The 13,116-nt window shown below is 33.4% G+C and overlaps 1 protein-coding gene and 1 pseudogene across 4 annotated transcripts in view; both read left to right on the top strand.

Annotated features, from left to right (window-relative positions):
• Positions 1-2,613: 2,613 nt before the first annotated feature.
• Positions 2,614-13,116, top strand: part of LOC125841370 (heat shock factor protein HSF8-like) — a 267,031-nt gene continuing 256,528 nt past the window's right edge. Inside the window, exons 1-3 of one of the 4 annotated variants that reach the window (XR_007443798.1) lie at positions 2,614-3,050; positions 4,702-6,329; positions 8,818-8,833. Coding sequence is in view for 3 of the 4 variants with exons in the window: in XM_049520480.1 (XP_049376437.1) it covers positions 2,784-3,050; positions 4,702-5,925 (1,491 nt within the window). In the remaining variant the exon portion in view is untranslated. The other 3 variants (XM_049520480.1, XM_049520482.1, XM_049520481.1) reach the window with 3 other exon arrangements.
• LOC125841382 (uncharacterized) lies at positions 10,995-12,855 on the top strand (annotated as a pseudogene).

Below are 13,116 nucleotides of genomic sequence, written 5' to 3'. Positions count from 1 at the left end.
ATATATATATATATATACTATCCATTTATTTCACATTTAAATAAAATTTATAAGTCTATCATTACTTTTTAAACCATTTAGATCTCATATAATGATTATTCTCACTAACATAGAATTTATCATTACTTCAAATCAATCTCTACCCTACTATTTATATTCACCAAATTCATTTTTTTTTATCAAATATATTTAACAACCAAATTGACCAACAAATGGCTTAAACTAACAATGTTGGTTCATTTTCTCAATTATATGAACGAGAAATGCAAGTTCAACGTGAGAAGAGTGTTAGTACTATGTTGGAGAATTATATTAAAGAGTAGTACACCAAAACTTGTGTTTAATTTTATTTTTTTATTGAATTAAAACTCGATCAATAAATATTGTGTTTTTTCAGAATATCCTGATGTATTGTGCGATTTTATAAACTTGTGCTTATTTGATAAGATTGTATAAAGAATTGAGACAATTTTAATAGTTTTACAACTTATAAAATATTTATGTTTATAAAAAAACATACAACATAAAAAAATTCAAATCACATGTCTAAATAAAATTTTAATTTTATCTCATAATTTTATATTATAATTTCATACTGCATAATCAAACCTGCCTTATAGAAAATAACTTACCAAACTACTTGTAAGGTGTTTGTAAAAGAAATCAAGTTAATGTGTTTTCCTTTTTGTATTTTGGGAAAAAAGTCTAAATATGTGTCTGAAGTTACCAGATCAACGGTGGAAAATTATCATTTATGTACTCTTTTCGATGACTAAAATCAGGCGAATCATTTTTAAAAAAAAATAATGAAAGAGGACAAATGTGCCAGTTTAGCAAAGGCATGGACACTATATTCCAATTTCCAACTAATAACGAAAATATAAATACTTTATATAGTGCAAGAGCAAATTTTAATATTTTCCTTATAAATATAACTTCGTAAATACTTATACACAAAGGTATTTACATTAGAATAATAATATAAAATATGTATTTTATATATACATATATTAATCATTTAATTGTAATTGAATGATATATACTTTATTTGAATTTTTTAATTGTTGAAATTAATTTTAATAACTTAATATATATTTGATGCAGATACATTCTTATCATAAAACTTGATTGAATTTTGCACAAAGAAAAGGAAGGGACGAAGAAAAAAGAAGAAAACAAAATAGAATAGTTTGTGTTAGTTATAATGGGAGATAATTTTCGAAAAAAATAAATTTTAAAAATTAGTAAAATAATAATCCACATCGAAAATATAAAATAAAAAATAAAAATTTCAGCAATTCAAGCACATTGTCTCCTTTACATTTTGAAAGCTGCCAACTTCCACCACCCCTATACATTCCCACCCTACCTCATAGTTGCCATTTTTCTCTGTTTCTATTTATATGGTTTTTATTAAAAATAAATATTTTTTAATATTTGATATTTCATAAAATTTGATCAATATAAAAAAATTAATTACAATAATTTATTTATGTTCATTAATCAAATTAATTAAGTAAAATAAATTAATTTATGTTCATTTATTGAAAACTTGATTTTAAGAGAACACTAAATATATATATAATGATAAATTTACCTAGTTTTTAAGGACATGAAACCTAAAATAGTGATAATTAAATAGGAATGGAGGGAGTATTATTGATAAATTGCAATACAATTTTTTTTTGGCTTTCCAGTTGTCTGAAGCCCGCATTTGAGCCCCGACTAAATCCAGATCCTCATTGCAGGCCCTCAGGGGGACACTCCCTTAGTGCTCTAATATGAGACCTCTGGTTAAGGGTGGAGCAGTCCCACCACTGCATCACAACCCATGTTTGTAGACATTGTCTTTTTAACGTGCTTATCAAATGAAAAAGGATAAATTCAAAATTATTTATTCTTTTTTTAAAAAAAATATTTTTTGTTAAGAACATTTTGTTTTATACTAAATACAATCATATAATTTATTTGGTCAAATTTCTAAAATTAACTTATTGCGAGAAGTATATTTATTCAAGATGAGAAATAATTTGTGTTTGATTAATCAATTTTAAAAGTACTTTTGAATAACAATTACGGATTGACTTAATTAATAGAAAGTGATGCTAAAAATATTTCCTCAAAAATGTTTTTTTAAAAAATACTTTTGGGAAAATCTACTCTCCTAACTACTTTTACTTGTTACGTTTTGCTTCTCGAGAGTCAAACTACATGAAATTTGAAAATATCCAAAAAACATTTTTTCGTCACATTAATATAAAAATAATTACAACTTATAATATTTTTTGTATAATTTCTAAATATCTAAATTTTAATTTTAAAAATTAATCTTATTCAATTTAGCATAAAAAATTAATCAATTTGACTCTCAAAAGATATAAATAACAAGTAAAAATGAAACAAATGAAATACTATTTAATACTTATTTTCTCTAAGATATTTAACAAAATATCTCAATTTTTTTTTTATACACTTTAAATCTTCCAAAATGTTGGCCAAAAAGGCCATAATTATAGACTTTCTAAAAAAAAAACCAGAAATACTAACTTCTCTTTCCCTTTTCCCTCCGATATATATAGTAATATGTCCACTTCTTCTTCCCTCGCCGTGCAAACTACTTTCTCTTTCCACTTTCGTACCCAATTGTCTTTCTCTCTCTAAAACTTAGTTTTTTTTCTTCTTCCAATTTTCCGTTTCTAATATCCAAAACCCTCTGTATTTGTAAATTCATATATGATCAGCGTTGTGTTAAGCAATTGAAAATTTAATTCCTTCGTTTAGCAATGGGTTCTACTTCAATGGACGCCGGAGGAAGTTCTCCGGTACCGGAACCAACACCGTCGCCGGTGGCTAGCGCAAATACGCTACCACCTTTTTTGATGAAGACTTATGATATGGTTGATGACCCGAGTACTGACAAGATCGTTTCATGGAGTCCTACCGACAGTAGCTTTGTGATTTGGGATCCACCGGAGTTCGCCAAGGAGTTACTGCCTAAGTATTTCAAGCACAGTAACTTCTCCAGTTTCGTTCGTCAGCTGAACACTTATGTATGCATTTCTCATGGTTTTATTTGAGTTTTTTTTTTTTTCTGATTTAACTTTACTCGTTTTGGGTTCTTTGGTGATTCGTAGTTCTATGCTTAGCATCTTTTGAATTTTTTAGCTGAAATGTTTTGGGTGTGCTTTGGTTGATTAGAAATGCTAAACTTTATGGTGTTAATCTTGTGATCGGAAATGTTTCGATTTAAGTAGAAAGAAGATTGTTATCGAAAACCTTTCAATTGATAGCGACAATATTTTATATGGATTCTTTTTTTCTTGATTAGTTGAAGTGTCATTTCACAACATCAGGTGATATTTGATTGCAAGATTTTTAGTGGGTGTTGAAGTGTCTGACCAATCTCTTCAACACACGCCCTCACATCCTGAATCTTTTCATTGGCAACCACATGGAAATTCTTTTAAGTAATGAGTAGCGGTAAGACTTGATCCCACGACCTTTGTTTGCTTTGCTACCATGTAAGTGTGTGAGATCATCCCATCTAAAAGCTGAAACTAGTTTTATTCAGACAGAATTTCAAAATGAGCTACGAGTTTTGGACAAAGTAACCCTTTTTGTTTATCCAGATGGTGTTACAACTGAAAATGGGCAGTCAATCAGCTTACAATCCCTCTAGGATATGTAGAGTAAATTTTCTTCTGAGAGATGGCCATTCTTGAGGTGACTGAGTAATCTATATCCCCAAAAGTATTTGAGTCATCACAACTCTTCCGTCTAGAAGTGAGTGAAATTATCAATGTAGTGATGATAATATTATCAATGTATACAGCTAAATGGAGGCAGTATTTGATGTTGATAGGAGAGAGAGCAATTCAACATGCTAGGTTCAATCCAAATTCATGTTCTACTGTTGTGGACTGAGAATGCAGAAATAATGTTGACGTGACACATACGATGATCTCTGCACACGTGGCCTGTGAAGTTACGAATCAGTGAGTGATAGGGATAGCCACATCACATGTGGGTGCGTGCATCAAAGAGCAGTGAGCTCTTTGGGTCACTATGTTAGTCTCATCGACATGAAGCTCCTAATATGTCAATTCACCGACTTGTTGATGAGACTAAAACAATTTTTTTTAGACTATAAATGAACCGCCTCTTAAACTTGCCAGATAACTTCAACGATGAGTGTATTGCCTAGACTCGGATGTCTTTCCTCCTTATCTTTGATACCTAGTTCAAAAAGAGACGAACAGGGAGAAAACTACTTGTTTTTATAATCAAAACTCAATGCTAAGTGGTTCCTTATATAGGGGCTATTGGACAATTCTAGTAAGAGCGAGGTTGTTAAGATATGTTCTTTCCAAATGCATCCTAAGATTGCATTACTCTTAAGCTTCCATCTCATCATGTCTACTTGTTCTTAAGGCTGTAGATATTTTCCTGTTTCGTTCTGCCTAAAAGTTGATTAGGAGATAAGGTGCTACTTTGAGTTTGAACCGAGCTCTAATTATTTGTAGATTTTCTTTGGGTTTTTAAGGTAAAGTTTAGCTAGCCATTGTGATTATGTGAAGTCACTTGTGAAATATTCTTTTCTTTTCCTACTTGACTAATTACGACATGTTAGAGAAATACTTTAATAGTGAACCTCTAGTTGGGCTTCCTTTTTAATATTTCTCTTTCTTGTTCTACAAACAGGGCTTTAGAAAGGTTGGTTCGGACAACTGGAAATTTTCTAATGATGGATTCCTAAGAGGTCAAAAGCATCTGCTTAAAAATATTAGCAGGCGCAAGCCTGCTCATGGACAGAGTCAGCAGCAGCAGCAGCAACTGCATGGTCAGAGTGCGTCGGTTGGGGCTTGTGTCGAAGTTGGAAATTTTGGGCTTGAGAAAGAGGTTGAGTGGCTGAAGAGGGACAAGAATGTGCTTATGCAGGAGTTGGTTAAGCTGAGACAACATCAGCAGACTACCGATAATCAGATGCAAACCATGGTGCAGAACCTTCAGATTATGGAGCAGCGGCAGCAACAGATGATGTCTTTCCTGGCAAAAGCTGTTAACAGCCCTGGATTCTTGGCACAGTTTGTACAGCAGCAAAATGACAACAATAAGCGCAAGATGGAAGGAAACAAGAAACGTAGGATTAGACAGGATATTCCTTCAGATGATCATTCTGTTAGCCCTGCTGATGGACAACTTGTAAAGTACCAACCTATAATGAATGAGGCAGCGAAAGGAATGCTCAGGCAGATACCGAAACTAGATTCTTCTCCTAGGTTAGAGAACTTCAGCAACAGTCCTGAAAGTTCACCGATTGGTGATGCATTCGATGGCAGAAGTAACAATCGGATTTCAGGAGTCACTCTTCAGGAAGTTTCACCTGCTTTTTCGCAGCCATTTGCAAGTGCAACTTCAGCTATTGCAGGACAAAGTTCATTGTCTGCCAACATTCAGTTTTCAGAGAGCAGTTCCCTGGTTGGAGCTCAAGATTTGCCACCTATTTTACCATTTTCGTCAGATATGATTATGCCTGTGCCCTCACAGTTAGAAGAAATTGTGCCTGAAAACAATATGGATATTAATGGAACAGAGAGGGGCCATGATTCTTTCATGGATCCCACATTGTGGGGAAATGGAGAATTGCCATTGGAAAATGATATTTTCCCCCCCGACCTTCAAATCAAGTGGGAAAGTGCTTTGATTGACGATATTGGAGAGCCTCCTAGTGTGGGTGATCCCTCCTGGGAAAAGTTTCTTCAAAGCCTATACCCTACTGAGACAGAAGAGATGGGCTCGGTTGAAATAGAAAATATTAAGACTACTGAAGCAGAGCCGCTAGAAAATGGATGGTACAATGTTCAGCACATGGAAAATCTTACTGAGCAAATGGGGCTACTAACATCAAACGCTAAAAAAGTATGATCAGTCACCGAAGAGATGTACCTGAGGTAATCCAGAAATCTCATCTCTTAGTCGATTGGTTCACGGGAAACTTCCCATAAGATAGTAGATCTAATACCTATTTTCACCTTTGTCACTGGATTTCTTTTCATTTATGGAAAAGCTTCATGATTCATCTGGATAAGTCTTATGGAGTTCACCTCCATTTTTTTGTTTCTTCCTTGCATAAAGCTGAATCGATCCACCATGCTAAATGCCTAAATCTATGTCGGACACTTCCTTTTTCCCTTTTTAATTTCTCCCTGTATAAGCTCTCTGGTCATTTAATAAGTACGTAAAAGTTACAGAACTTTTGATGTTGTTAACAGGCAGATGCCTTAACCCTTCTTTATACTAGTCTGTTAGCAAGTAATTTAATACTAGAAGTTCATTGGATTCTCAGTCTTCAGTACAATTAAGAATCTTTCTCGGGCGGCAATTGGAAAAGGTCGTGGGCAGTGGCGGATCCAGGATTTTTGCTCAGGGGTTCAAAGTATAAAGAAGAAGTTCAGATGGTAATGCAAGTGCACGGTGAGCATAGTAGCCCCTCTAGCAGGTGCGCGGTGAGCATAGTAGCCCAACAGGCTTTAGTTGGATTTGAACCCTAGTCTCAAGGGTGATATCTCTAGCTTCTACCAATAGCACAAGGGCACTTCTATGTTTTTTATGGGTGCACTGTTAATTATATCATAATTTCTACCAGTTTTTCAAAATAGATATACATATATACATATGATTTTTTTGGCAGTTAGCGGATGCACGTGCACCCCCTCCATATAGTGTGGGTCCACCTCTAAGCCCCTCGGCATGTTCTTTGTACAAGAACCATAGATATTTCATTGATTCATAAAAGTAAAGACTAAACTAATCAAAGATATCGAGGACAAAGATACATTCATAGGAATTTTTGTGGATCTACTGTATTACATAAGTTAATTCCTAAAACACGTGAAAATTAAATGATGAAAATGGGAGCGAGATGGAGAAGAAATATATTTACCTTATCATGCTAAATTTAACTTACTCCATCATACCGTATTAAGCATTTCTTTCTACTTTTATCATGCTTCATCGAGCATTATTAAAATTTCTTGTGCTTTTTATACTTTTATTTAGTAATGTTTTGCTTTATTTTTCACTTTTTAGAAATTTTAACTTGGTAGTCATTCAATCAGATATTACTATGAAAATCGTCAAGTTTCTCTAAAAGTGTGTAAGAATCGAGCTAGTAATATTATAATGCATATTCAGAAGATAAATAAATAACATCGTCAATTTTTTTAGTTCATATAGTTCAATTTACTAGGTTAGTCATAATTTGTAAAAAAAAGCAAATAACGAATAAATCAAATAATAAATCAAATAAGTTTAGTTTCTATCTCTCTAAAATAGAATTAAAAATATAAAAGAAACTTCATGAATTCTATAAATTAATATTTTTAAAAGGATGTTGATGATATTTAAGTTTCTTCATTCAATTACATCTAATTTACCTTCATTTTTTTTTAAAAATAAATTATATTTCTATCTCCATTGCAAGTTAAATATAATTCATCATTTTTAAAGAGTTATTCAAGTTAGGGCATCTCCAACCCAATCCTCTATTTTACNTCTAATCCTAGTCGTAATATAATCCTAATTAATATAAGTAGTCTAATCCTAGTGCGATTTTAATTCTACAGCAGTGTTGTAAACTCGTCAGTCAACTTCGTTGAACCTGTTCCTTTCGTCAGCTTCCTTCTTCATCAACACTTGATGTAGACATGTCAGTCAGCTTCGTTGGACCTGTTCCAATCGTCAACTTATTTCTTCTTGAACAATTTTAACTTCTACTTTTAAAATTTATCTAAAACTTATTTTTTACTTTATTTGAAAATTGATGTTTGATCATGAAAATTTGAAATACAACTTTTCAACTTGAGGTATATTTCAAATTTAAAAAACATGTTAGTATAATCTGTTTTTAAACTCAATTTTCACTTTTGATATTATATTTAAGTACATTCAAACATGAAATATTATTATTTTAAATATTCTTTTATTAAAATAAACATAATTTTATTTTCAAATTTTGCTCCATATAATTCAAATATAGTTAAAAAATATATTAAATTCTATGGTCTAAATGCCAAATATTTTTTAATGTTTAGTTTAATAACAAGTGTTTCACTATTCTTTTACAACTTATATATAGTGAAACACTTGTTATTAAACTCATTTTTCAACTCATTTGAGGTTATTAAATTCTTTTGCATGAGTTTAAACACTTGTAAAAGAATATTTGAAATAATATTCATGTTTGAATGTACTTAAATATAATATCAAAAGTGAAAAATGAGTTTAAAAATAGATTATACTAACATGTTTTTTAAATTTGAAATATACCTTCAAGTTGAAAAGTTGTATTTCAAATAAAATTGTTTTCATACGTACAAAATGAGAGAGTAATTAAATTTAAGAAGAAAAAAAACAGAAAATGAGAAAAAAGAGGAAAGAAAAACAAGAAAGAGAAATAGGAGACAAAGAAGAAAAACAAAGTGTAGGTCCCATGAGTTCAAATATAATACTAGTAATAAAGTAGTAATCCCTCATACAACTAGTGTAAGTTGTGCCTCATCCATAATAAAAAATTTTGGAGTTGCCCCTCTATTTTTTTTTTCCTTCCTTACCTAAAGCTGAATCGATCCACCATTCTAAATGCCTAAATCTATGTCGGACACTTCCTTTTTCCCTTTTTAATTTCTCCCTGTATAAGCTCTCTGGTCATTTAATAAGTACGTAGAAGTTACACAACTTTTGATGTTGTTAACAGACAGGCAGATGTCTTAACCCTTCTTTATACTAGTCTGTTAGCTAGTAATTTAAAACTAGAAGTTAATTATATTCTCAGTCTTCAGTGGAATTAAGAATCTTTCTCGGGCGGCAATTGGAAAAGGTCTGCCATTGTGGGAGAGAGAACTCATGATCCTGTGCATGTACCAAGTCAATGCAAGATTGAGATCCGTAGCTTGCTGAGGATCTTAATTTCACTGCAGTGATTATAAGAGAAACAACTTGGTTTTAGTTTATCCATTTTCATGCTCGTGTGTTTGGCAAAACTCTGAACATTTTCCAAAAACTATTTTCTGAAAAATATGACTCATCTTGTGAAAGATATCTTCATGTATTTGGTCGGAGACCAGAAACTACTTTTCAAGTAAAAATATTTATAGAATATTACTTTTTTTTGAGATGGTATATTTATTAAGATAACTATAATGTGGCAAACAGAAAGTGTTGAAATTTTTTGAGTATTAAAGATTGATTGTAATGTCTATTTAGTGTTGGTTGGAGCACTAAGAGTTGATATAGTTGGGAAGGAAAATGACGTCTGTCCAAAAGTAAGGTAGTCATTTTTCCCCTTAGGGTGGAAGATGGTTTCCTTGAAAAATATTTCTTGTAACCCAACCCCAGAAAATGACTTTCGAAATTTCTATGATGTTTGGTTCTCTTTTCAAATTTCCATTAGCCTTGTTTTCGTCTAATTTTGTCAGTAAGTTCTATTTTATCATGCATTTTCCTTTATGATCACTCATTGTACTTTCTTTAGATTAAGTAATGTTTAGATGATAATTTCCAGTTCTTCCATTAAGAGTAGTTTTTTCATACAAGGGTTTCATTAGGCATAACAATGTTTTCTTCCCAGCATAACTAAATTTATAAGTTAAATCAGAAAATAAGAAAATAATTGAATTCAGTTTGGAACAAGCAACTGTTTCGCTATTATTAGAAAGATATGCAATAAAATCCAAGTAGTATTACACAAAATTTGTGTTCTGTAAAGTAATAATACATCAGCAACAGTCAATAAGTGCTTAATTTTGCAATCTCGTTGTATCCTTAAACTAGTTGATGAAGTAATAAATGCTTCTTAGGTACTGGAACTGTGCAACCAAAAGCTGTCCTCCGCTGAGTTTCAGGCATCTGAGTGCATATAGCTTGCTGAATAAATGGATGTTGGAGTAGTTGTTCCGACGTCCATCTTCTTAGAGGATCCTTTATCAAACACTTGTGTAAAAAATCATTGGCCATCTCATCTCAGAAACATTACCCCGAATCACAGGGTATTCATTCATAATCTGTGATTGCAAATCTCTAGTGTTGCGATAAATCCAAACACGACTCCCAGTCATCATTTCTGCCACAGTGCAGCCCAACGACCATATATCATAAGCTCTGCCACTGGTCAAAGATTCTGGAGGAGCGTAAATTAAAGTCCCTCGATTGCTCAACGTACTTCCAGATATATAGGCCACTCCTTTGGGAACTCTCAACGACAATCCAAAGTCAGCCAACTTCAACTTGTGCACGTTCAGCATTATCCAAAACCAAAACATTAGCATGTTTAATATCACAATGAACCCACACTTTCTTATGTATGTGTTGAATACCCTTTAAGATTTGATATGTATAGAAACCTACTAACATCTTTCTCATTCCTCTCTCTTGTAATTGTTAATCAAATCATGGAGTGATCCACCAGATGCATATTCAAGAAACAGATTGTAAGTTGGAATATTATCTCCCTAACGTCTACTCCAATGAATTGAACCACGTAAGGAGAATCTTTGAGGGTTGTCAAGATTTGTGCTTCTTGTTAGAGTGAAATAGAACGGTGCATTATTGGCGTAAAACCATTCACTTCCATGGCATCGATTCAATACAGCAATAAGCAGAAGAAGAAATTGGAAAGAAGAGATGTAAAGAAGAATAGCAAAGAGAAACAAGACTTCTCAGATATTTCGGAGATCCCTAAGAAGCTTTGATCTTTGTCTAGAGATGAGGTGGAACAATCTGGACTGTGCATCACAAATGAGAAGGATTGAATTTTGTCCATCTGATTTAGTGACACCTGTACATACACATCCCATTCTAGAAAACTTTGCTCACGTGATTAGCACATTGAGGAATATAAGTTTGTTAGATTAGTTATAGAGTAGACAAATAAAGAAAGGACATGTGGATATTGAGTTTTTCTTTTATCATTAGTTTTATTCTGTGTAATACTTGTATATAACCAGGTTTGGAGATGAATGAGATTATCAGAAAATTTCCCAAATATTTTCTTTTCATTCTTTCATGGTATCAGAGCAGTAGCTCGATCCAATCTCTTTTCTCAAAAATTTACATTATTCATCACTGATCTATAATACAAAATGGATCAAGAGGAAGATGAAACTCAGGTGTTGAACACATCGACTGCCTCAAAGACCACCACGATCGACATCAATCATTCATATCAGCTACACTCTTCAGATTCGCCTGGAATGAATATCATCAGCTCTACCTTTGACGGGAAGGGATTCCCAGGATGAAGGAGGGCAGTGTTGATAGCACTCTCAGCCAAGAAGAAGCTTGGCTTCATCAATGGAGGATGCAAAGCTCCAAGTCTCGATACAGCAGAGTATGAACAATGGAGCTGTTGCAACGATATGGTGATCTCATGGTTGTTGAATTCACTTTCCAGGGAAATTGGAGACAGCATAATCTACTCCAAGACTGCTAAGGAGATCTGGGATAGTCTGGAAAATAGATTCGGAAGATGCAATGGAGCAAAGATGTATCACCTGCAAAAGGAGGTATCAAGCTTAGTACAAGGTACAAGTGATATAGCAAATTACTTCACTAAACTTAAGAGGCTATGGGATGAATTGGATTCCCTTAATGTCATTATATCTTGTACTTGTGTGTGTGTATGTGAAGGTAAGGGAAAGTTGGTTAAATCACTGCAAGATCAGAAACTAATGCAGTTTCTGATGGGGCTAAACGACGTCTACGCTCAGGCAAGAGGGAACATCTTGATGATGAGCCCTTTGCCAAGCATTGATGTTGCATACTCCCTTTTGTTGCAAGATGAGAACCAACGAGAGGTTTATGTTAATGCAAACCCCTTAACCAACTCAGCAGCTTTTATGGCAACAACACAAGGCAAGGGGAATCACAGAAATGGTAACCAAATGATGAGAGGAAACACTCAATCACAGAAGTATGATAATGGGGAACGAAGGAACGCAAAATCAGTCCAAAGGTTCAGGTCAAGGAAGACTAAGTACAATCCTAATGTTACATGCACTTACTGTGGAAAAACAGGACATGTACATGATAATTGCTACAGGCTCATTGGATACCCTGATGATTTTGAATTTACTAAGACAAAAGAAACTCAGGGAACAGTGAAGGCAAATGCAATCACAACTGAAGAAAAATCTGAAGCATTCCAAAACACACATGAGGATACAGCCTACAACAATTACAACCAGTACATGAGTAAAGAACAATACACAAATCTGGTGCAGCAGGTTACAAAAGATGTCCTGAAGGAGAATAGGACAACACCAACCACTGGTTTTAATGGAAATGCCATTGCTGGTACCATTCTGAGGAACTCCAGCTCATGTTTGTCACTTATTAATTCTTGTACATGGATTATTGATTCCGGTGCTTCAGAACATACGTGTTTTGATCCCAATTCTTTTCTATCACTCACTCCCCTTCCTGTGCCTTTAACTCTCACTTTGCCTAACTCTTTCAGGATCATTGTGACTCATACAGGAAGTGTCTCTATTCTTCCAAATTTGACTTTGAAAAATGTCCTATATGTACCTGTTTTCAAGCATAATCTGATATCTGTACACAGGTTATCAAGTCAAATTAAATATGATGTGTTATTTACTCCTAGTGGTTGTGTGTTACAGGACCCTTTAATGAAGAGCATTCAAGCTTTTGGTGATGTGAATGAGGGATTGTACCTGTTGAAGTCTTCTAGTATTAGGTCTCAGTTTGTTTCTAATGCTAATGTAGTTTCAATTCCACAAGGAAATAGTTCCATTTCTAGTTCAGGATCAGTTCTTTTTTCTTTTTCTGCAAATGTAGTCCCTTCTGTTGATCTTTGGCATGTAAGGTTAGGGCATCTGCAATGAGAAAATGCAGTTTCATTAATTTCCCTTCTAAATCTGAACATGTTTGTGATGTTTGTCCTAAAGCTAGGCAGACTAGACTCCCTTTTCCATTAAGTGCTATTCATTCTACCAAGCTATTTGAACTGATCCACATTAATACTTGGGGCCCATACAAATCACCCACTTACAATGGTTTTAGATACTTTCTTACTATAGTTGATGATTATAGTAGAGG

The sequence above is a fragment of the Solanum stenotomum genome, chromosome 10, assembly GCF_019186545.1.
Source record: "Solanum stenotomum isolate F172 chromosome 10, ASM1918654v1, whole genome shotgun sequence".
In the NCBI taxonomy this organism is placed as follows: Eukaryota; Viridiplantae; Streptophyta; class Magnoliopsida; order Solanales; family Solanaceae; genus Solanum; species Solanum stenotomum.
This window is presented reverse-complemented; position numbering and strand designations above follow the sequence as displayed.